General features: G+C 45.0%; 3 protein-coding genes across 3 annotated transcripts in view; 2 read left to right on the forward strand and 1 right to left on the reverse strand.

The window, feature by feature from the left end:
* Positions 1-10993, forward strand: part of cemip (cell migration inducing hyaluronidase 1) — a 69584-nt gene extending 58591 nt beyond the window's left edge. The window contains 18 exon segments of the mRNA XM_077023028.1: positions 86-88; positions 778-848; positions 1118-1246; positions 2686-2771; positions 2961-3072; positions 3074-3093; positions 3784-3819; positions 4126-4281; positions 4543-4633; positions 4636-4767; positions 4852-5067; positions 5375-5586; positions 6003-6188; positions 6459-6663; positions 7484-7573; positions 7869-8026; positions 8189-8289; positions 9665-10993. Of these exon segments, the coding sequence (XP_076879143.1) occupies positions 86-88; positions 778-848; positions 1118-1246; positions 2686-2771; positions 2961-3072; positions 3074-3093; positions 3784-3819; positions 4126-4281; positions 4543-4633; positions 4636-4767; positions 4852-5067; positions 5375-5586; positions 6003-6188; positions 6459-6663; positions 7484-7573; positions 7869-8026; positions 8189-8289; positions 9665-9792 (2132 nt within the window). The 3' untranslated portion in view covers positions 9793-10993.
* A 2116-nt stretch (positions 10994-13109) lies between these two features.
* On the reverse strand, positions 13110-15830 carry mesd (mesoderm development LRP chaperone). Its single transcript, XM_077023030.1, has 3 exons — positions 15305-15830; positions 14411-14643; positions 13110-13860 (listed from the first exon to the last, which is right to left on the reverse strand). Exons 1-3 carry the CDS (start codon positions 15479-15481, stop codon positions 13626-13628), a joined length of 645 nt encoding a protein of 214 aa, XP_076879145.1. The 5' UTR covers positions 15482-15830; the 3' UTR covers positions 13110-13625.
* A 1525-nt stretch (positions 15831-17355) lies between these two features.
* tlnrd1 (talin rod domain containing 1) lies at positions 17356-20766 on the forward strand. The gene has a single exon (XM_077023029.1). It carries the CDS (start codon positions 19114-19116, stop codon positions 20176-20178), a length of 1065 nt encoding a protein of 354 aa, XP_076879144.1. The 5' UTR covers positions 17356-19113; the 3' UTR covers positions 20179-20766.
* The last annotated feature ends 3031 nt before the right edge of the window (positions 20767-23797 follow it).

A 23797-nucleotide genomic window follows, 5' to 3' on the forward strand; every position in this document is an offset into this window, starting at 1 on the left:
TAAAAATCGCGTTTCGTGACTGCCGCAAGGTTTCACAAAGGGCATCCATAAGTTACATACAGTTTCTAAGCTTCTAAGTACTTAGGTTGTGCATAATAAAGATGCTCGGGGTTAGAAATGATCATTCAGACAGTCGAGGTTAGAAGTGCTCGAGCAGTTTGAATGAATGCGTTAGCGACTGGAGATGAGCTAGGCGGGAAGCAGCACGTAAACGCCGCAGATCGATCAGGGCCGCAGAAGCCTGAAGGGCCGTATGACTTTTTCACAGCGTCTCCTTCAAATTGATGTGTGAGCGGTGCCGGCCTGACAGGGTGAGATTGAAATGCGCAGAGCGGTGAAATGCGGGCGGCATGGTGCCCACATAAACACCACGGCCTGGTTTCGGCACTCGCCGCAATCGCAGCATGGAGGGGAGTTTGGGAGCGGGAGCACCGTGTACACAGGCTTAGAAAACGTGTGTGTGTGCGTGTGTGTGTGTGTGTGTGTGTGTGTGTGTGTGTGTGTGTGTGTGTGTGTGTGTGTGTGCGTGTGCGTGTGTGCGTGCACACAACCCTAGCCTGTGTGTATTTGGTCCTTGGGTTTGGGTTACCAAATGAACATTCTACTGCAAACAGTCATTAGGCACTAACACACACACATACACAAACACACACACAGCAAAAAGTTAAGCCTCAGTTCAGTTAGGTCAGCATGGCTATTTGCAGAAAGACAGAAAATGACAAGAAGACAAAACTCTGGACAATGAAACGAAGCCCCACCCACTTTATCCCCCGACAGCGCCACCCTCCACCTTCTGGATGGCCAACCCCAATAACAACCTCATCAACTGTGCGGCTGCAGGATCAGAGGTGAGTAGAACTATGACCATGAATCATGACCCAAAGATGATCAGCTGATTTCAGGACCTGCTGGGTTCGTCTCGGCCACTCCCCTATTTAAAATAGAATCATGCAGACTGAGAGAGAGAGAGATAGAGAGAGAGAGAAAGAGAGAGAGAGAGAGAATGAGAGATAGGATGACTGAGTGAGTCTTTTTCTGTCTTTTGGTGCCATTATTTGGTGCCATTAGTGCAAAGTCATATGTATCTCTGTGTGTGTGTGTGTGTGTGTTTCCCCAGGAGACAGGATTCTGGTTTATTTTCCACCATGTCCCTACTGGTCCATCAGAGGGAATGTATTCCCCTGGTACTACTGAACACACCCCAATGGGGCACTTCATTAACAACAGAGCACATTCAAACTACAGGGTGAGTGTGTGTGTGCGTGTGTGTGTGTGTGTGTGTGTGTGTGTGTCTGTGTGTGTGTGTGTGTGTGTGTGTGTGTGTGTGTGTGTGTGTGTGCACGTGTGTGTGTGTGTGTGTGTGTGTGTGTGTGTGTGTGCGTGCGTGCGTGTGTGTGTGTGTGCGTGCGTGTGTGTGTGTGTGTGCGTGTGTGTGTGCGTGTGTGTGTGTGTGCACGTGTGTGTGTGTGAAATGGCGATGGTAGCAGAGACCACCCTACCCTGTATTATGAATTATGAGCTGTGTGTAGATAAGGAGGCGAGAGGGAATCCTCCCCTCTCTCCCTCCCCTCTCTCTCTCCCCTCTCTCTCCCCTCCATCCCCCCCTCTCTCTCCCCTCTCTCTCCCCTCTCTCCCTCCCCTCTCTCTCTCCCCTCCATCCCTCCCCTCTCTCTCCCTCTCCTCCCTCTCCTCTCTCTCCCCTCTATCTCCCTCTCCTCCCTCTCCTCTCTCTCCCCTCTCTCCCTCCCCTCTCTCTCCCCCCTCTAGCTCCCTCTCCTCCCTCTCCCCTCTCTCTCTCCCCTCTCTCCCTCCCCCCTCTCTCTCCCCTCTCTCTCCCCTCTCTCTCCCCTCCATCCCCCCCTCTCTCTCCCCTCTCTCTCCCCTCTCTCCCTCCCCTCTCTCTCTCCCCTCTAGCTCCCTCTCCTCCCTCTCCCCCTCTCTCTCTCCCCTCTCTCCCTCCCCTCTCTCTCTCCCCTCTCTCTCCCCTCCATCCCCCCCTCTCTCTCCCCTCTCTCTCCCCTCCATCCCCCCCTCTCTCTCCCCTCTCTCTCCCCTCTCTCCCTCCCCTCTCTCTCCCCTCCATCCCTCCCCTCTCTCTCCCTCTCCTCCCTCTCCTCTCTCCCCCCTCTATCTCCCTCTCCTCCCTCTCCTCTCTCTCCCCTCTCTCCCTCCCCTCTCTCTCCCCCCTCTAGCTCCCTCTCCTCCCTCTCCCCTCTCTCTCTCCCTCTCTCCCTCCCCTCTCTCTCCCCTCTGTCTCTCCCCTGTAATCTACGGCCCGTCTCTCCCACAGACCCACAGACGCGTCTCCCTTCACCACCTCGCCTAATTGAAATATAATGAACCTCAAGCAGACGCCTTGAATGTCAAGGCTCCCTAAAGCCACGAGCTGCTCAAAAACAGCAGCCTTGGGTTGCCATGCAGACAATTATGTGGTCACCCAGGGCAACTTCGCTGCTCCACTGGGGGTTGCGTAGCGGTGGGAATTAGTAAGAATACGCGCTCATCTCTGGTTTTAATCTTGGGTCATTACATTTGAATGCGATCTGTGTCACTGCAGATCATCAAGAAGCTTTGAGGGTTCGCAATAACTGAACAAGCAAGAACCAAAATGACTCCTTCCGTAAGAAACAACCAAGGCCCTTTTGTGACTCTGTGTCTTTCCCCTGTTTTATGGGTTTTTGGCAGGCTGGGATGATTCTGGACAATGGGGTGAAGACCACAGAGGCGAATGCCAAGGACAAAAGACCCTTCCTCTCACTTGTAGGGGCAAGGTTAGTCATACTACACACACACGCACGCGCACACACATACAGTATACACCCCCACATGCAGCCATACAATACACACACATTGTTAAACTCTTGCATCACCACGCACCTGATCCTATATCAGCCCCGTGAGATTAAGCATCCTTAAGCCCCCCCCCCCCTCCAGCTGAGTGTTGTTGCGATGTGTGGCAGGTACGGCCCGCACCAGGACGCCGACCCCTTCAAGCCCAGAGTCCCAGCGCTCATCCACCACTTCGTGGCCTATAAGAACCAGGATCACGGGGCCTGGCTGAGGGGCGGTGACAATCTGGCTGGACGAGTGTCAGTGAGTATGCTGGGGCACAGGCTGCCTCAAAGGCGCTTGGCCTGTCAGGCTGTTGTGACTGAAGAAGCTATTAATATGTTGGTGAGAGGTATTCTGTGTTTCTAGGACTGAGTGTCATGCTTTGGTGGCAATTTATATGTATTGTTTGAAAGCGAATCTTCGAAACTGCAGAGGTCCAGAGAGGCTAATCGACCCAGGAATGATCACTTAGCCCGTCCATAATAAGCTTAGAACCAAGCAACTAAAGTGCTGAACACCTGGCTCAGGTGTTTTGGGAGCCTGAACAATACAAATCCAGTTCAGAGTTTCATTTTTACACTGATCTGAGACCAGTGTTAACAAGGCCAGAAAGCTGGTTCCTGAAAGGCTGTGGGCATCATTGCTCAGCGCTGACCTAAAGCCATACATGTACATAATAGCTATGTAGAGAACACAGCATGTAGAGGTACAACGTTTACCACAAAGCTGTCACAGGTTAGCCTTGGGCAAAATGTAATAAAAGGCTTTGCATGTTTAAGGCCATTTTACCTCTCTGTTCTGTCATTGGTGGTGTTACTGTTACCTTTGTGATTGGCTTCTCGTATCGACCAGTAAGAACGGCCCGATGCGGTGGTCTGTGTAAAACGTTCTTGACCTTATTGAGTAGGTGCGAGTCATGTGACCTACGCTGACCCCTTTATCATTTCACAGGTTTGCTGATAATGGCATTGGACTCACTCTCGCCAGGTACGGCTGCTAATCACCCTTCACACCCCAACCCCCCCCCCCACCACCTTACACGCATTTCTTAGTTGAAAAGGGGAAAAAAATGCACGTTTATGTTTTCTGAATGCATTATAGGACCCTGTGCTAGGGCTGTAATTGGAAAATGCCATATATGGGAAGCTTGTTGAGATGCATTGGGGAAATCAGGGGCTTTGAGAGAGTGTGAAAGTAATTCAGCAGTGTGGAGGTAGCGGCTCCTGAGACCTGATGTGCATGCACGACTCTCAGACTGTGTGTGTGTGTGTCTGTGTGTGTCTGTGTGTGTAGTGGAGGCACCTTCCCAGATGATGATGGCTCCAAGCAGGAAGTGAAAAACTCGCTCTTTGTAGGAGAGAGTGAGAACAGAGGCGTGTCTGAACTGGACACCCACATCTGGGGCCCCAGTGGAGTGGACCACACGGGCAGGACCCTCCCCAGAGGAGTGTAAGCCCCTCCCACTCCTAAACCATCCACTTTCCCCATTATCCATGTGTCTGATCAGCACCAAGACACGTCTCACAAAGCTGTTTTCGCCCTCAAATATACATAACGTCAGTGTCTGACACATTACAAAGCTCAAATCGAGTTTAAAAGGGCTTTACAAAAAGTCCTCGACCTGGGCTGGTGCTCGTTACGCTAGCTGTTGGGCATATCCCACGTGCCCTTGGGCCTTCTGGTGAGGGCCTTCTACTCTATGTCCTGCAGGGATTTCCCCATTCGAGGTATGCAGATCTACGACGGCCCCATCAACGTACAGAACTGCACCTTCCGTAAATACGTCGCCCTGGAAGGCCGGCACACACGAGCGCCTTCGGGTTCCGCCTCAACAACTCGTGGCAGAGCTGTCCCAACAACAACGTCACGGACAACACCTTCGACAAGCGTTCCTGTGAGGATTTACACCTGCTCTCCTAACCCCACCAGCCACCCGTCGATTCTCAAAGTGACGCAACTTCGCCGATCGCATTTACGTAATAATCTCTTTTCTCCCTCTATCCCCGATCCGGATTTCAGATCACGTCCCGTGTGTTCTTCGGAGAGCCGGGTCCCTGGTTCAGCAGTATGCAGATGGACGGGGATAAGACCACCATCTTCCACGATGTGGACGGCTCGGTCAGCGAATACCCTGGCGCATTCCTGGTCAAGGAAGACAACTGGCTCCTCCGTCACCCCGACTGCATAGACGTGCCCGACTGGAGAGCTGCCATCTGCAGTGGGCACTACGCCCAGGTGAGGGTTACCCTCAAAACTCAAAGACACCCATGAGATTTTGCGGTTGCTCCCAAACCTGATTGTGTTTGGTGCCAACCTGGGTTTGTGGGCTTGGTCTCCCGTCTGGGCACATGCGACGCCTCCTTCGTCCAAACACAACCTGCCTTGGCACAGTTGTGCGTGTCATTATCTTTTGTTTGCCCTCACCGGGCAGCAGAGCACCTGCGTCTCACACACACACACACACACACACACACATACACACACACACACACGTGCACTCCACTCGAGACTTAAGACTTAAGAATACCCCTCTGCTCTACAGATTTACATCCAGGCCCGGAACCCGGCCAACCTGAACCTGAGGATGGTGAAGGACGAGTATCCTGATTGGCCGCTGGAGTTGGAAGGAGCTCTGGGCAAGAGGAATCACTACCAGCAGTACCAGCCCGTGATCATGCTGGCTAAAAGCTACACGCTGCACTGGGACCAGCCGGCACCTGCTGAACTTACAGTCTGGCTCATCAACTTCAACAGGTCAGTCGCAGCTCAACCCGAAAACCCGTTCAACAGCAGATCTCCACTGGGTTTGATGTCGTTTATATGCCCCCTGAGTTCTTCCTGTAGAGTCCTTTTCACCTCAGCCATTGCAGTTATAAAGAGGTGTCAGTTTTTCAGCATTTGGAAAATGTTTAGCAATTTTCACATTTATTTAGGGTCAGAAATGATTTTTACATGCTTGTTGTAGCATTTGTGATAAATGAAGTTTATCTTTTGAAAACCAAATAAAGACGTATTAATTTTGTACAATTTTGGTCTTCTGTAGTAGAACTCTTTGGCATGCAAGAAAAAGCGGCTCTTTTCTGCCACCTACTGTTCACAATCAAGCACTGCAAGGACTGTTTAATTTAAGCCGCCTCATTTCTCAATGAACCTCTGCCTTCACTCCCCAGAAACGACTGGATAACTATAGGCTTCTGCTACCCAAAAGGCACCAACTTCAGCATCATCTCCGACATCCACAATCGCCTCACGAAGCAGACGAGGAAGACTGGCGTGTTCGTGAGGACAGCTCAGAGAGACAAGATCAGTCACACTAACCAGGCACGAGGCTATTACTACTGGGAAGAGGATACCGGGTAAGACCCAGTTATCATCTCCTGCCCGGTTATCTGCTGAGTGCATGCTGATGACCCGTTTGCCAACGTCACAGTGATGTATGTTACAGCACCCTAATCGGACCTGGTCTCAAATGCCCTGATTAAGAAGCACTAATACGTGATTCTCATCTTAGAAAGGAAGAGCCTGTTTCTCACAAGTGTTAATGTTCTTTCCACCGCCGCGTGCGTCTGTCCTCTCCTCTCTGTGTCCCTCTGTCCTGTCCCACGCGTCCCCCTGTCCTCCGGCAGGCTGCTCTTCCTGAAGGTCAATGCGTTCAATCAGAGGGACGACTTCTCCTTCTGCTCCGTGAAGGGATGCGAGAGGATCAAAATCAAAGCGGAGATCCCCAAGGGCAGCGCGCCCAGTGACTGCATGGCAGAGGCCTACCCGAAATACACCGAGGTGCCCGTGGTGGATGTGCCCATGCCCAAGAAACTGCCCCGCTCCAGAATGGTACAGATGAATTTGAATGGCTGTGTTTCTGGCCCCTCTGTTACTGTGTAGTTGGGAACCTTAGTCACACTGCATCACATTAAAAGTGATAATGATGTAGTACAGCAGTATATGTGTCATCAGGATATGGGTCATCATGATATGGGTCATCAGTATATGGGTCATCATGATATGGGTCAGCAGTATATGGGTCAGCAGTATTTGGGTCATCAGTATATGGGTCATCATGATATGGGTCAGCAGTATATGGGTCATCAGTATATGTGTCATCAGTATATGTGTCATCAGGTTATGGGTCATCAGTATATGTGTCATCAGGTTATGGGTCATCAGTATATGGGTCATCAGTATATGTGTCATCAGTATATGGGTCATCAGGTTATGGGTCATCAGTATATGTGTCATCAGGTTATGTGTCATCAGGTTATGTGTCATCAGTATATGTGTCATCAGTATATGGGTCATCAGTATATGGGTCATCAGGTTATGGGTCATCAGTATATGTGTCATCAGTATATGTGTCATCAGGTTATGGGTCATCAGGTTATGGGTCATCAGTATATGGGTCATCAGTATATGTGTCATCAGTATATGGGTCATCAGGTTATGGGTCATCAGTATATGTGTCATCAGGTTATGTGTCATCAGGTTATGTGTCATCAGTATATGTGTCATCAGTATATGGGTCATCAGTATATGGGTCATCAGGTTATGGGTCATCAGTATATGGGTCATCAGTATATGTGTCATCAGGTTATGGGTCATCAGTATATGGGTCATCAGTATATGGGTCATCAGAATATGGTCCATGCTTTTGCAGCTCCAAGCATCTGAGCACTTCCTGGAGGTGAGACTGGAGTCCTACAACACTCGCTTTTTCCACATCAAGGAGGATTTCTCCTACACAGAGGTAGGAGGATCCTACATTTGTATAGCCTGGTTGAAATCCTGCTAATGTCCAACTAATAAGACCGGTCATGGCCGTTAATCAGCCCATCTGGTCGATGCAGGTCTCGCTGTATGAGATCGAAACCAAAATCATGGAATAGACACTCTCTTCATTAAAAAGTTAATAATTTACACGCATGAATAAATATTGATTTCATTGACCCTGACACAAATGCATGCAGTCCTCAGCATCTATGAACTGACAGTAATCACAGGACCTGAAAAACCAATCCACCTACCATTGGTCGTTTGAACAGGTCAATGGTAAAAAGATCTACCAATCAGAGGACGGGGTGCATTTGACTGTGGTGGATGGCCACAGCGGCCAGGTGCTGGATAAGAAAGGCTTCAGGAACGCAGTACTGATGGGAATCCCAGCCCAGATCGAGAACTACATCGACAGGCTGGAGAACGAGTGAGCCAGCACTCTCACACCAGCACTCGTGACACGCCGCTAGCACATTTCACACCTCTGTTATGGTACAGATGAAGGTTGTTCTAGATCAAGTGTGTTGAAATGTTGAAAGAATGTTAAAAAATAGAGACTTGACACTTTTGACACTTTATACGTTTTCAGGTCTATAGTGTTGGTGACCTCTAAGGGCAGGCTGGTCACCAGAGGACCCTGGACCAAAGTACTTGAAAGACTGGGTGCGGAGCAGAATGTGAAGTTGAAAGGTACTACACAGCACTAGATTTGTTTGGTATTGTTGCAGGTCTCTTGCACACACGGGAGGGTTTGTCTCCCTGTCTCTGCTGTTGTTTGCTAGGGCTTCTACCGCAGGTTGGATATTTAAAGAAAAAACATTAATGTATTTGTACTGTTAAAGATACTTTGGACACACCAGCAAAATGATCAGAAATTAAAAGTCCAATTTAGGGACTTTTTGTATGAAAAGTGTAGCTTATTAATCATTTAGCAAAATAACTCAAATAAAAGTTGACCCCCCCCCCCCCCCAATCAAAACAAAACCTAATATTTGACATTTAGTCTAGATGTGTGGTCACTTGAATTTCTGAAAATCATGTCAGTATGTTTAGATTTTTTTGGCGTGTCAAACATACTGGTCTTTATGCATATCATTTGCATTCATAAACAATAGGGGGCAGTGATGCTTTGCCTGTGGTTAGCACATATGTATGCATTTATGGAAGCCCTTTATGGTCTTAATATTACTGTTATTACTACACCTAACATAAAAAGTTAAACATTAAAACAGTTAAAGCATCACATTATATAATGAGTTATTAATTAGTAGTGACATATAGTAATCAATGGTCAGAGTGCTCCAGTCAGGGAGCTGGTGTGTGTACTCAAGGAATGTGGCCTGAGTCCATGAGGATCAGATAAATATTGCATAAAGTTTTGGAATTCCTCATCATAAAGTCTCCATCTCGGGCAGCTGAACACTTACAACATGTCACACATATGTGGGGAGGGCTGGAATCAACACGCACACACACACACACACACACACACACACACACACACACACACACACACACACACACACACACACACACACACATGCCAGAGCAGACAGTTCTTGCTCTTGGCCCTCCCTTCACATATAACATACACATTACACTCAGTCCTTTCTAGCTTCCACTTACAGTTTTTTTACACTTTTTTTTACACCTTTGTAGGACTATTGAAAGGAGTCCAAACCTTTAGAATCTTAAATCCATGGCATTCTGGGATATATGTAAAGCAGAATGAAAAACACACTTCGCTTTTTACCAGTCAGACAGAGGCAGCCACACACAGGAAAAAGCAAACCAAAGTAACGGCTTTCTCTCTCTCTCTCTCTCTCTCTCTCTCTCTCTCTCTCTCTCTCTCTCTCTCTCTCTCTCTCTCTCTTTCTCTCTTTCTCTCTCTCTCTCTCACACACACACACACAAACACATTAATGAAAATAACGGTTCATGAACACAAAAGCCAAAGCCAGCCACATCCTTAAAGTGTCTTTACAACACTCTGCAGGTTTAGGTTAACTTGACTTTAATTTACATGCCTCAGGCCTTAAAGCGAATCTCTTCCACTTTGCCCCAGATAAACTGGCTTTCGTGGGCTTCAAAGGCAGCTTCCGGCCTGACTGGGTCCGGCTGGCCGTGGACGATGAGCGTGCCAAACTCCACCAAGTGCTGCCTATCCCTATAGTGAGGAAGATGAAGCTCTGAGAGCAGAGGGGCTCAGTGCTGTGGACATGTGGACTCTTGTCAGCACCACTGCTGGAGCAGGACACCCCCCCCCCCTCCCAGCCCCACCCACCCATATACCCACGTGGCCCCACCCACCGAGCCAGGACTACTGATCTCCGACAGAAGATCAAAAAGAAGCATGCGTTTGTGTCAGCTCCCCTTCCCTCCAGGATTGATGTGCGATGTCAATGTACGTGATAATGTGGACGTTATGTGATTTCTTCGGATTGTGTCGTCAGTGTGAATATACAGTACCTTCTGCTTCAGAGAGAAAAACTAAGAAGAATAACTAACGTGCAACATTCCTTGTTTTATTTTTATGACCCCTCTATGGTGTTTGCCTCTGTCATTCTACCCCCAATATTTTTTATCCTCTAAAAAGTTTTTAGACTGTAAATGTTGTGAGGTTCGCCGTTTAATTATTGCATACCGGAGGATGTGGTCAGTTTGTTTGTGTTGTAGCATACAAGAGAACCAGCATGGGAAAAATGCTTCAGACTTAAAGTGTACAGTTACAGACAGAGAGAGAGATAGATAAAGAGACAAAAACAGACCAGACAAGAGACAGAGAGCAAGAAGAAGCTTCTACAACAGTTTTACACATCCTCAGTGCCCCAGTATAACATGAAACAACAAAGCTATGTTATGTGTGTTTGGGTTTAAACCTATGAAAAGGATTGGCAACTTGTATTCCATCTGGCAAGCAGCACAAGAATGCCGAAATAGCTGGTCTTTTTTCGGAGATTGTAATTTGTTAAGTGATTTGTATGTTTTATGTGTTTCTAAAATTCTTCAGATTGATAACAGAGATATATTTTATACTTATTTATTGTACAGGCACTATTGAACAAATTTAGAAGGGACATTCTTTAAGTTGTAATGTATTTCTGTCCAAACTGTAAAAATGAATCTGTTAAACTTTCTCTTACTTGTATCACTCAAATTTTGCATACATTAATATTAAGTTGTACATTGATGTGATGTAAATGTGACAGATTTTAAAGTAATGCAAATGTACTGCTTTGAAAAACTTTTGTACAGGAATAAATGACAAAGATACATGTTATCTACTTCAGATATTGTTGTGCTGACATTTCTGATGTCTACATGCTGAACATTTTTAAGTATATGCACCTAGACAAAACCATTAAAAAGCTTGTCAAGAGTCAGCAATACGCAAGACTTGTTTTTCCATTGTAATGATTTGCCATTAAGGCTTATTTTGCTGTTGAATGCAAGTCACTGTCCAAAAACCTAATAACTCAGTTCTCACTGCACTGAATCGAAGTGGCTCGAGAGCAGGGGCGGAGCTTCCGCGCTGTGGGTGGGGCGGAGCTTCCACACTGTGGGTGGGGCTCCACGGCCGGTTAGAAATCACTGTGGAATGTTGTACTCCATCACACGAGTAGCAGAGTGGAGCTCAGACAACAATCGTGACAGCGAAACACTGCCCTGCCATTAGTAGTCCCAGCCTGGTCTCTTCTCTTCAGGGGCCTGTGTGAAACGACTGCCTTTGTCTTTCCTTCAGGAGGATTTTAATCATGTGGATGGCAGTTGATCAGGTGTGTTGTGCACTGAAAATGTAGTAGCTGGAGTCTAAAAGATAAATGTCTTCACGTTTGGTCTGAAGCTGACAGCCTGAGGGATGTGTATAAGTGCTGAATATCTGAATCTTCAGAAGAATGTCTATGATTCAGACATTAGAAGTGAATCAATTGGGCAAATATTTGAGATACTGCAATTTCACTTTCCTCTGTGTGTGTGTGTGTGTGTGTGTGTGTGTGCGTGTATGCGTGCGCACGCCTCAGGTTGGGTGGGGATAAGATGAATGTTTTTGCTCTTCACCAGATGGAGAGGAAACACCAGACCAGGGTGTATCCTTCAATCAGAATGTGCACACACACACACAACACACAGAGTGAAAGAGCATGAAGCCATTGTGATGACGTTTGTGCTGAAGTGGTATGAGACAGACAGGCAGTCATGTGGCTTTCCTAGACGGCAGTGTTGATTTTAGATCCCTTTAACACCTCTACAAAGCCGTAATGGAATCCATTAAGGCTCATGAGAGTTCATGTAGTTGTTGTGACAAGTCTCTCCTGAATCTTTTACAGTCTGCTACAGTGACTGACTCTCAGTTCAGTCCTTCCGCAGCCCCCAGGTGGATTTCAGCCCCATTCCAAATGTTTGAGTTCCATCTCATTTGAGCCCCTATTGTTAAGCTCCAACAGACTTACTTCCAACACTGTTTAAGGAAAGGTGCCATGTGTTTGGATGGGTGCCATCTCCCTCTGCAGATGGATGCCTTGGCAGCAACAGCCAACGTCGGCGCCGATCAAACAGCTGCGATTTCATACACACACTGCTGGATGCATCAGATCAGCAGCTTATTTTTTCCCCCCAACTGCAGCTTCAGACATACCAGCTCGCACCATCAGTTCTAAGATTGCTTAAAAGCCCTTGCTCTCTGTTTATATAAAAGAGGAATGCTATACTTAGATGCAATTCCAGTCTCCAGTGTTTTACAGTAATAATATTACAGTTGCTAGGGTGATCTTAGAAATCGCAAGTCATATTTAGAACACATTATGTGCGCCCAACAGAAGCTTGGACCAGCGTAATGGTGATTGGGCCATTAGAGCGTCTCCTCTGGACTCGGCTAATCCACCTGGAGAAGGGGTGGTGTGTTTCAAATACAAGTCTATAGTCTTATTGCGAACTGAACATCCTCCCAGGCATGAGTAGGTAGGATTCTTTAGCTTTCTTCACTCACGACCCTTGTGAGCAAGCACACCGAGCTCAGTTCCACAGAATATTCAAGGCGTCGTTACGGAAATCCCGACTGCCGAAACCACAGCGACCACAAGCGAGCTAATCAGCAGGCTAATCGCAAAATCAACTGGAAACAAATTGCAAAAACGTGCACCCAAGCACAAAATGAACTCTCCACAGCTCTGTCTCTCGTGGTAGCATCATAAGCCATTTTCTACTGGAACATCTACACACCTTTATGAAAGGTGGAGAGCTTACTGAGCCGTGTAATGAGTAGCTGCCACGCAAGTGTCCCTCAGCATTGAATTGCAGGAACCTTCATGTCATTGTGCAGCTCAGCATTGCCAAAGGGGTAGACAGAGAATGTCCAATGGGAAAGGATGAAGGACATTTGTGAAATGAAGCCTAGAGGAGTCGGACTGGGTCTGCCTTGAACCATTCAAAACCTTTAAAGCTTGCAGGAAACCCTGTCACAAGGGCTAATCAGAGCTTCAAAAACAGACAGAAAAGTTGTAATTAATTAGAAACTTTTTTTATTATGAATCAGAAGGCAATGTGAAAATAAGTGATTTACATTTGTGGGATCACATAAAATTACTAAAGGATCTTGTGAGAAGGCCAACTCCTTTGTACAGAATGATCATTTCAACACTGTGTGTGATGTGGCTAAAACAATAATCCCAATGAAGTGTCGCTATTTGAATGAAAAACACTAAGTACCTTTTCTTCAGGTGAACACAATGGAAGAACAAGGCCGAGTTCTGCTCAAATGAAGAAGGAACTCCAATAACAGTGGAACATGGAACAAAGAGACCGGTGACGTGACTGAAGCCCTGGGGGGGGGGGGGGGGGGGGGGTGAAGTACCGCTCGCAAATGAGAAGAAGGGCCCCAGCAGCCTGGCATCAGGGTCACACTGCGCACAAAATCCCGCCCAACGCGTTGTTTGAACCCGCCCGGGTAGGAACCTCCCAGTGTAGTCTCTGAGTAAGCATACCATCCACGACCCTCTACTTCCTGTTCCTGCCCAATGGCTGTGGCCTCACAGTTCCTGTTTGCTTTTGTTCGCCCTGTTGGCAGCTTTCTTGTCCTTTGGCCTGCCAGTGCCATTCTGGCCTTTTCCCTTGTCGTCCTTCTTGGCCGCCTTCCCAGGGAACACCTGGCCCTCCACAGTCACGTCCTCGCAGCGCTCCTGGCCAATCAGAAAGTCTTTAATCTCCCACGCGTAGCTGCCATCGCGGAGCATGAAGATGACGCGGTTGGAGCCCACCACAAACCTGCAAGGAGGACAAACGCTCTTTAACCCAACATCACAATGCTAAGGGAACAACAAAAAATCACAAAAGGAATTTTTTTAAAGCATCATTTAAAAGCTTTTAAACCGGATGCTCTTTTATTTTACTTACCAATATTAACAGTATTTAGCACATTTGCTCCAAGTTCTTAGTTCCCCACAGTTTGTTAATGACTATAAGCATTATAGTATATAATTTTGATTATATTTATATATAATAACTGTTATAGTTCATTTCTATGTGAAATACTTAAATTCTCTATGAGAATTCATAAATGTGTAGATTATTGTCATCTGTCATCATTGTCACTGTACATCTCATCTCAAACAACAAGATCTTCACAACACTGAACAAATAGCTGGACATTCCTCCCACTGTCAAATGACATTTCTGTGGATGTGGAGACAAGCAGCACCCTGATTTGTATTCTCAGATTTTTAGTCTCTGAAATCAGCTCTGCCTGAAGGCATCGTTGCTGGTCCAATAATAAAGAGTTGCTGGACTTCATGTAAATATGCATACAACAAGTTACCTCTGGATATCAAAGTTGGCGTTGAAGAGGCTGCTTTGCCACAGACTGGTAACCTCCTCAGTCTCCTTTTCTGTTGGATTTCCAGATACTGTAGCAAACACCATGAGGGTCTTCCCCTTTTTGGACATTTTCAGGAGTTCCTCGGGTTTGGACGGGTCCACTTTAGAGAAGTCAATAGGGGGAGGGGATCTTCTGTGCTCTGGCAAATCGCCCTCTTCAATGTCATCATCTTTCTGTGGAAAAATGTTCAAAGAAACAACACACAGTAAATATAAAATATATTCAGTGTACTCTACTATATGTATTTACAAATATTTAAAAATAAAGTCTGAAATTAGTAAAAAGAAAGATTTGACAAACAAAAAGTTGGTGAAGACAGATTTCAAAAGTTGCTAACTTCGCTTTTTTTTATGTTTAGTATGATCATTTTAAAATGTTGAAATGCTTTGCGTTACTTGGGCAAAACGAAGCAGTAAATTAATTGAATCTTTTATCCATTCCAAGTTCATAAAGTAAAACTCCTTCCCAGGTTTTTACTCAAGCTTGCTAGATTTTCTAATTAGTGTAATCCATGATAAAATTAGTGGAATCAACACAATCCAAGAAGCCTGAGCAAAATCTTGGTGAGGACTTTTACTTTCCGAACCTGGAATGCCCACCACTGCTTTTATCCAAAGGACTAGGCTACACGTTACAAGCTTGCAAGTCAGATCTCAACCGTCACCAACCCCCGAAAATCAACTGATATTAATGTACAAACACAAACGTGTTCCTCTTTAGATGTACGAGATGTTTCTCTTGATTTAAAGACCATCGATGCAGGTTAGCTAGCTAGGCTGTTAGCTGGCTTGGCGACCGTTACCTAGCCGCTAAAGCATGTTACACATCACATACCTCCCACTCTTCCAGTAGTCTGGCCATGTCGGCATCATTGTAATCCCGAATATCCTTTTTCTTTTTAGGTTTAGTGTCCGAACAATTAATTGATAGGATAAACACTGCAAAAAATAACACTGAAATAATTCTCCGCCCGCTGGGAGACGCCATGTTTTCTACCTGGAGCTTCCCCATTGGCTCAGATTTAGCACGTGGACGTCCTGAAAAGGGCGCGTGGATGACGGCTGAGCAGATTCAGCACGGCGGTACATTAGACACGAACCAAGAAATGGGACAACAAACCACCAGAATGAGATCCCATCAGAACTGTTTACTTTAGCAATGCAATTTTTGGCAGAGAACAGACATAGACGATTGTCTCGTTATTTTTCTTTACTTTTCGCAAACAAAAATGGTACACTGCGGACTCTGCAAACGCTTCTAAATGCATACACAATGCATCCTTGCTGGTGTAGTTTTATCTGTTGGCTATGTCAACCGATAACGTAAGTAGAGGTGAATCAAAACATGTGCCTTCATATCTCAAAACCACACTAAAGCCGTTACACCTGTTCATTAAATACACAAGGGTGCAGAACTATTTTCACCTCTTTCCGCCACAGTGGCTCCCCTCCTCCCCCCGTATGAAGTGTGTGGGGCTCATTCAACAGAATCTGAACTCTTTCCTCCCAGGACACTCCACCCAAATGGCAAAATGCCCTGAGCAGCTGTCCAACTGACAAAGCAGAACTCGTGGCTTCAACACAAACCTCAAAATTCAAGTCTCAACGCAAGCTTCAAAATTCTAGCTTTTATACAGTTTTAAAATAAGGCTAATTTGGTAAACGTAGCCAACTATTTAAGCATATTAATGTACTATAGCTTATTAATCATTAAACCCCTAGTCACAATTTGTGTCTGTAACATTAAACCAACCAGTACACAGCTTAGCTTTAAAGATAGCCTTCTGTAACCTTACACTCTTAAGGGTGCGTTTTATAAATTAACAATTTACTAACTGAAGCTTATACGTATTGGCATGAGAAAATATTCAGCCAGCGTATATTCAGTTTCAGACCACAGAATCACTGTTGACTATCCCCTTGGTTATGAGGTGGATTGATAAAGACATCACATACAATCCTCCAGTCTGCAGTGCTCCTTTGGCCACAAATGGAACACTGATAAAAGAATAGATAGATAACTGATAAAGATTTACTGTACACCTGTACATAAGGTGTTTCAAATAGGTAAGAATAAATACTAAGAATAAAGCACCTAATCAAGTAGCAACCTAATAAATAATGTAACTAGGCTCCTTAATAAGGACAATAAGAACTGATGTAGTAAGAACGTATTTCTGCTAGGTTGCAGGTTGTGCCATACATCTCTAAATGTGAATCTCTAATGAACTAACTAATAAATCGCTTAATATTTCAGATAAATATTTCAAATACAGATCAATGTAAAGTTTCTGAACGATCATTGTCGGTATGTTACAGAAATTCTCTCCCACCCACAGAGTTCGACGTTTTATTTAGTCCCTCCCTTCTTTCTGGATTGGCTCCTCTAGCGTCCCTGACATGTGTTCTGGTCCAATGAAAGTGGGCTACGGTACAACGTCGCGTTTTCACGGCGTTTAGAATCCGGTTTCACCACCCACGATTAAATCCATTGGTTTGAAGATTTTTTAGAAATCCTTTCTGAGTAGTAGAATAAAATCCATCATTTAAAACGGAACCCGGTATATGGACACTGCTAAAAGTATAAAATTACGGAAATAGGCTTAGGTATTGATTGTTTTGAACCCCATTTCCCTACTTAACAAGTAATCCACAATTTTAAATTGTAAACATTATTAATAGCATTGTTGGTATCTACACGTTAAGTTTTGGCGTATATGATTGTTAGTATTTGAAATATCTATATATACATGGATATACCGTGTAAAAAACATGTAATATAGACTGTGGCTATATGTCTACTTTCCCAAATCCATATTCAACGCTGTTGGATCCTTTCAGATAAAATACAGTGTATGCGGGCACTTGTAACAGAAAATTAGCAGAGCTAAGGTTAGCCTAGCTAAGCTAAAGATTAACCAGCTGTGTGCCTGTGAACGTGAACATAGTGAAAGTAGCTGGCTAAATGGCGTACTGCTTATCCGAGTACATGTTGAGCTACAAAGAATGAAGGGGGAAGATAACAAAAGGAATACGGATAACGAAGGAAGAAAATGAGAGGCGGACAGACACCACCACCACCACTCTCCGGGAGCGGCGGGTCATGGGGTGTAATCTGCTCCTACACCGGTAGTCGAGTCCCACGTCGGGGCCTCGGGAATTGATGTGTGGAATGAACCAACTTTTAATTTGAAGAATATCACACCGACTGGAAAGTTTATCATTTGAAGGAGCGACAAAAGGGGAAAGGGATTATTTTTCGCACAGAACTGCTTGCGCGGACAAATATAACATTTATTCAGAGAGAGAGGAGTAAAAAAAACATTGGTTTTGAAAAGCTAGCTAGGTTAACACTATCCCTCACGCCTTGCTGTCTCCCTTACTGCAGTCAACCAACTCAAACGCAGCCACACCCTCCAGTGCTTCCTGATACGCACGATGTAGCGGGAGCTCACAGCCGACATACAAGTTGGAATAACCAAGTATCTTCACGAGTTCGCTTTCCTGGCAGACGCTGAGCTGGCGATCGCGTAGATAACCGGAGACGATCTCCATTTAAACAGACTTAACACGAGAGAAATGGCCATCAAAAACGAAACCCAGTGCCATCTATATTGGACAACATCGTTCCCCGCTTTTTGCTGAGGAGGGCGTATGGACAATAGATATGCATAAGGAACCGAGCCTTAAAAAAGAACTTGTCTATATAACAGGTTTTTGTACGAAAAAGAAAAGATTGAAAGTCGAGGCAGGTCTCGTGTGCCTGGGCTGTCGCTGCTCTGGAGTCTTTTATTTTGGAAGTCTGATGGAATGATGGTGCAGGAGCGTCAGAACGCTCGCGCGGTGGCGATTCGAAACCGCTCGCGGAGCTGCTGCGTTTTAACAGGCATGACACTCGCCCGCACTTCCAACGGGAGGGTCAAACTTGATGGACTGTCTATATCACATCCTGCACCTACGACGAAAGCAGGACCTTTAAACGTCTGTTTGCTTGACACGCTTTAAGAAAATTCACGCAACAGTGTAATTGATTCCTCACACCAAAATTCACACAGAAAACGGTTTCAGTAGTACGTATATCCTGTATCGATTTTGGATGTCTTGTAATCCGCTTGCACTTTGCCTTGGTTAGGGCTCCTGTCTGGCACTGCAGCAAGCGTGGTAGGCATGGTAGATGTGATTCTGTGAAATATGCACAATTAAGGTCAAATTATATAAACATTGGGCAATTTTGAGTAATTAAGCTGAAGGGATTTTTCATAATTGTTTTGATTTTGACCCAGTTTGCTCAGAAATATTTCCAGCTGTTTTTTTTTCTTTTCTTTTCATATCACAAGCATGCCAGAGCATGATTTTCATGAGTGAAGACCCATTATCGTATGTTTTCGCATTATGCAAATGTTTACTAAAATGATTAGATGTTCTTTACTTTTTCAAACAAGGTGACAGTGGACATTACGATTTTTTTCTGAAGGACATTACAGAAGACTCTTGGCCAGTTTCAGGTTTCTCAGAGAAGGTGTGGAATTATTTCTTACTGAAGAAAACGTCATATAAGTTATGAGTTTATATTATGGAATGTTTGATATAATCTATATTTTATACAAAAAAGAAAATTCAAAATATTAGCTTGACCACCCTGCTATGGCTAGTAGTGGCTCGGGAAAGTCAGACAGTGAGGTTCCTACCAACATCCTGAGCGGCAGTTTGCAGCAGAGGAAAAGACTTTTATCTATTTGTGACTCGTGCAAAAGCAAGATGCAGCTGGTAGCGGACCTGCTTCTGCTGTCCAGTGAGACCAGGCCAGTCATGACTGCAGATGGTGCGCCCGTAGCCGAGAATTTTGAGAAGTGCCGGGACACGGTGATCGCCAGGACCAAGGAGCTGTCAATCATCACTCACGACATCCAGAGCCAGCTCAACATGGGCAAGTTTATAGAGGTTGGGGACAGGCTGGTTGAGATGGGGGACCTGGTGGTCTCTCTGACCGAGTTCTCGGCCCACGCGGCCTACCTGGCGGCGGTGGAGACCCCGGGTTGTCAGCCCGCGGTTCCAGGGTTGGTGGACCGCTACAAAGTGACTCGGTGCCGGCACGAAGTGGAGCAGACGTGTAGCCTGCTCCGACTGACCCCGCTGGCCGACCTCACCCCCCAGCTCCTCCTGGAGGTGTCACAGCACATCCTGAGGAACCTCACCACCCTCACGGACGCCTCCTCCCAAGCCAGTGACAAATCCAAGGACAAGTTTGCCAAGGAGCAGTTCAAAGCCAGCGTGAAGTGCATGAGCACCAGCGCCACGGCCCTGCTGGCCTGCGTGAGGGAAGTGAAGACCAGCCCGAGCGAGCTGGCCCGCAACCGCTGCACGCTCTTCAGTGGGCCGCTGGTGCAGGCCGTCCACGCCCTTGTGGGCTTTGCCACCGAGCCGCAGTTCCTGGGCAAGCCGGCTGTCGTCAGCCCAGAGGGCAAGGCGGTGCAGACGGCCGTGCTGGGGGGCGCCATGAGCGTAGTGTCCGCCTGCGTGCTCCTGACCCAGGGCCTCAGGGATATCTCCCAGCACCCCGAGAACAGCGCCCAGATGCCGGGGTACCGGGAGCGTCTGCGCAACTCTGCCTGCGCCGTCTCGGACGGCTGCACGCTGCTGTCACAGGCACTGAGGGAGCGGTCCTCTCCCAGAACTCTACCGCCAGTTAACTCGCATTCTGTGAATTAAAACCCCCCAGTCATAGATGGATACTCAAGTAGCCCTTGATTTTTAATGTACCAAAGAGACTGATCAGGTTCAACCCCGTGACCTTGTTGAGTGAATGTAGGGGATTTTTTTTTTTCGGAATTAGCCGTCAAAAAAAATGTCAGCTGTGTTCATGTTCAATTGAGGTCTAAGATGGCAGGTTTTTCTTGCGCTGGATGTAATTAAAACCCTAGCCCAAACTGACAGAACACATTTTAACTCGAGCTCACTCACTGGTAGCAAAGATTTTGTAAATTAGAACAAAAATACCCAAATTAATGAAAACTAGCAGAAAGTATACCTCAGTTTTTTTAGGTGTTTGAGAGCAGCACATGAGGTGATGGTTGTAGCATGGTGTGTGTGACGAATGTCATTGAGGCGCAGAACTTTGGGGCTGTGTGAGGGAAGTGTGTTCCTGCTTGGTATTCCATGTGTGAATTTGTGATGGTTAACGCTGCTGTGAGTGTGTGCCATTGGTTTTACACTATTTACCAGACTTACAATAGCATTTCTTTTTGATCATGCATGTACTGGAGTATTTATTTCAACTTATTAAAATGTTGTTTCTCATATTTGGGATCGTCTCCCTCATTAGATTAAGATTTACATACCATGTAGAGGGCATAATAATATACACTGAGAGTATGCAATTTAGTCAAAACTACTCAAATAGTAGTTTTTGCTTTAACTAATCAATAGGAATATGCAATTATCTTATGCAATCTTATGCCAAAGGTGACATTTCATATACAATAGCATTCATATACAAGACTTACTCCTTCCTAACGTTTTTTTAATCTAAAAAACATTACCTACAAAATGTCCTCACTTGGTGCAGTGCTAAAAGGCATTTTGGATGATTAACTTTGGCTTGGTTTTAGCAAATATTGGTCTGAAATGAGCTAGTAGATGGTCTACAGCTCATGAAATGAGATGGAACTTGAGGGACAGATTTCTGTAGCAGAATCACTGTTAATTTCCTGAGGTACAATAACATGTTGGCTTGTGGAGCGCTCACGAGCAGTTGTCCTGCTTAAACTGGGTCCTGAGATGTTCATTTTGTTATCCCAGGTAACAATAAGCCCTGTTCCTTTTCATTTGAAGTCCAAAATCTCTACCACCTCCCCAACGGGACAGTGTCTCCCGCACAAGTGTTCTCACACATGGCTGCTGCCTTCATCAGAAATATACAAATAATACAAAAAAACTTTAATGAAGAATTGATTTTCCCTGAATCGAAGTCACAATGTTTAACGTAGTCCACACGTGTAACATTTTATTAGTAATTATTCTTGAAGAGAACCCACTTGGTTGACATATGCGCATGCTAGCATATTTACCATGTTACTTAATTTGTGAGTGTGATGTGATAAAGGATTTTACATTTGAAATCAATTAGGCACTCGTGATGGTCATGGATTGGGGCCTCAGCAGCCCATTGGCTCCCTAAGTCCACCCACATGCACTTAACTGTTTTTCTTTAGCCTCTCAACAATGGCCTTGGATCCTTTTGTCCTCTTCCTCCCTGCATGGTAAAAGCCTAAACTGTTAGTGCACAACAGGAAACCAAACGGCCTCTGCTATCAGGAGGAGCTTCCTTCACAGCACAAAATGTCTGAGTAATAATTTCAGGCACGGTTTCGCCCATTTCCTGCTAAAAGGAGGGATGTTAGGGCCCATCCCTGACCATCTGTGCTACTGGTTACTAACCTCCTGTGTGGTTGATATAAAATGTTTGTGAAACCAAGTAAACTGCACATTAGGGGTAGGACTACTTCAATCTGGTAAATCTCTTCCTTGGTTGAAATTCTACATAACTGCCACATATTTTGTTTTGATTTCTTGATCTGGCACTGGTGTTTGGAGGTGGAGGAGAATCTTGAATATCGGGAATTAGAATGAGCATTTCCTTGGTCAGTATTTAGCCTATTTCTCCACTTTCAGCCAATCACATGTCTCAGTTTCAGGTTTGTCCTGCTAAAGAAAATCCTTAGAAAATCAGACTAGAAGTGTGACATTTCTTGTCTTTGGCATTCAGTAAATGTTAATATTACTATTTTTGACAGGACAGTGTGTGTTATATAACTGTCACATTGCTTGCTCTGCTTTAGTTAAAATTGGTGTCTTCCTTTAGTACAGATGGACCCAGCATTCAACACACTATTCATTGTCCTCGGTACTGTCTGCCAGCCAACTGTCAGTCATCAGAGTGGTAACAAGACACTGGAACAAAGAGTAATGAGACAGTATAGTCATTATTTATGGACAAACGTGATCAAATAACAGTAACAACTAACTGCCTGTTTCCAAAGATCACAGCACTATTGGGATGGTTGCTAACTGAAGGGTGTTAGAATAGAAATTGGCAGAGAAATTTGGATATCATTTAGAACAATTATGCTTTGCTTAGCAACCAACAGATTCTTTCATATCTGTTTCTGTCTAAGTTCGTTTGGGCTTTTTGATGTTTAGGGGAGAACAGTAAGATGAGTCAGGGGGTAAGATGATCCACCACTTGTATCTGGGTAACCATAAAATTAGTTTGCATTCTCCATTTCCATCTTTCTGTGGAAGGAAGAACCATGTAGGTGAAGTGGTACACATTTTTTTAACCTGTCAGTTTTTGACCATCAGGTATAATCACATCTCATGCCAAATATAATTTCTCTCAGTGTAAAAAGTTTTATCGGATGCGTTGATGAACTGCCAGTGTGCAAAAACGTGATTGAATGATCAGAAGTGTACCTGTGGGTTGCTAGTCTAAGAACAAAATGGTGGCTGTGGGGTAAACTTACCCAGAGCCATAGGACTATATTGATCCAGAGCGCAATCTGAACCCCTAGTTGACATGATGTTAAGTCAAATATTTGGTCATTAAATTAGTGTTGCATCATAACATTGAATAACTGACATAATATTTCACATTTTACACAGATTTAGCATCTGAATGGTTGACAAGCTACGTAGCTAATCACAAGAAAAGCAGAGAGGCTTCACATTCCTGGGGAGTAACACTTCCTGATTCCATGTAACCGACATGAAAGGAATGTTGAATCATTTCTATAATTTTCTATGATCAATTACCGTGATAACCAAGTGGGCCTAATGTTTTGATGAAGATTATGCTAAAATGTTATATGCTATGTTATATATCAAGCATACAGTTTCATTCCATTTAAAATGTATGTTTGCCCTGTGTGTTTGTGGATCTTAAAGATTTGGCATGAACAATACTATCAAGTGCAATGGGGGGTTCAATAATTATTAACAATATTTTGAAATTAGACTTTAAAGTCTAGTTTATACAGTAGTTAGAGACTTTGATCTGATGGCACAATCTAAGTTCATGGAGTCATAAGACCACTTTATTTGGGACCCTGTATTTTGTAATCTATTTGAATTAGGTAATCTGTTTGAATTAGGTAAATCGATGACAATCTTGTGTTGAATGCAGTAGGTTTTTCCTGTCTCATATTTTCTTGGCTATAGTACAAGCGGCTCATCTTACTCCACCCTCCCCTAAGTGTTTCATATAAAGTTTAATTAATGCACTGTGTATGAGAAGTGGTGTAGAACATATTTTGTATTCCTTAAAAGGCAA

The sequence above is a fragment of the Brachyhypopomus gauderio genome, chromosome 12, assembly GCF_052324685.1.
Source record: "Brachyhypopomus gauderio isolate BG-103 chromosome 12, BGAUD_0.2, whole genome shotgun sequence".
Lineage (NCBI taxonomy): Eukaryota > Metazoa > Chordata > Actinopteri > Gymnotiformes > Hypopomidae > Brachyhypopomus > Brachyhypopomus gauderio.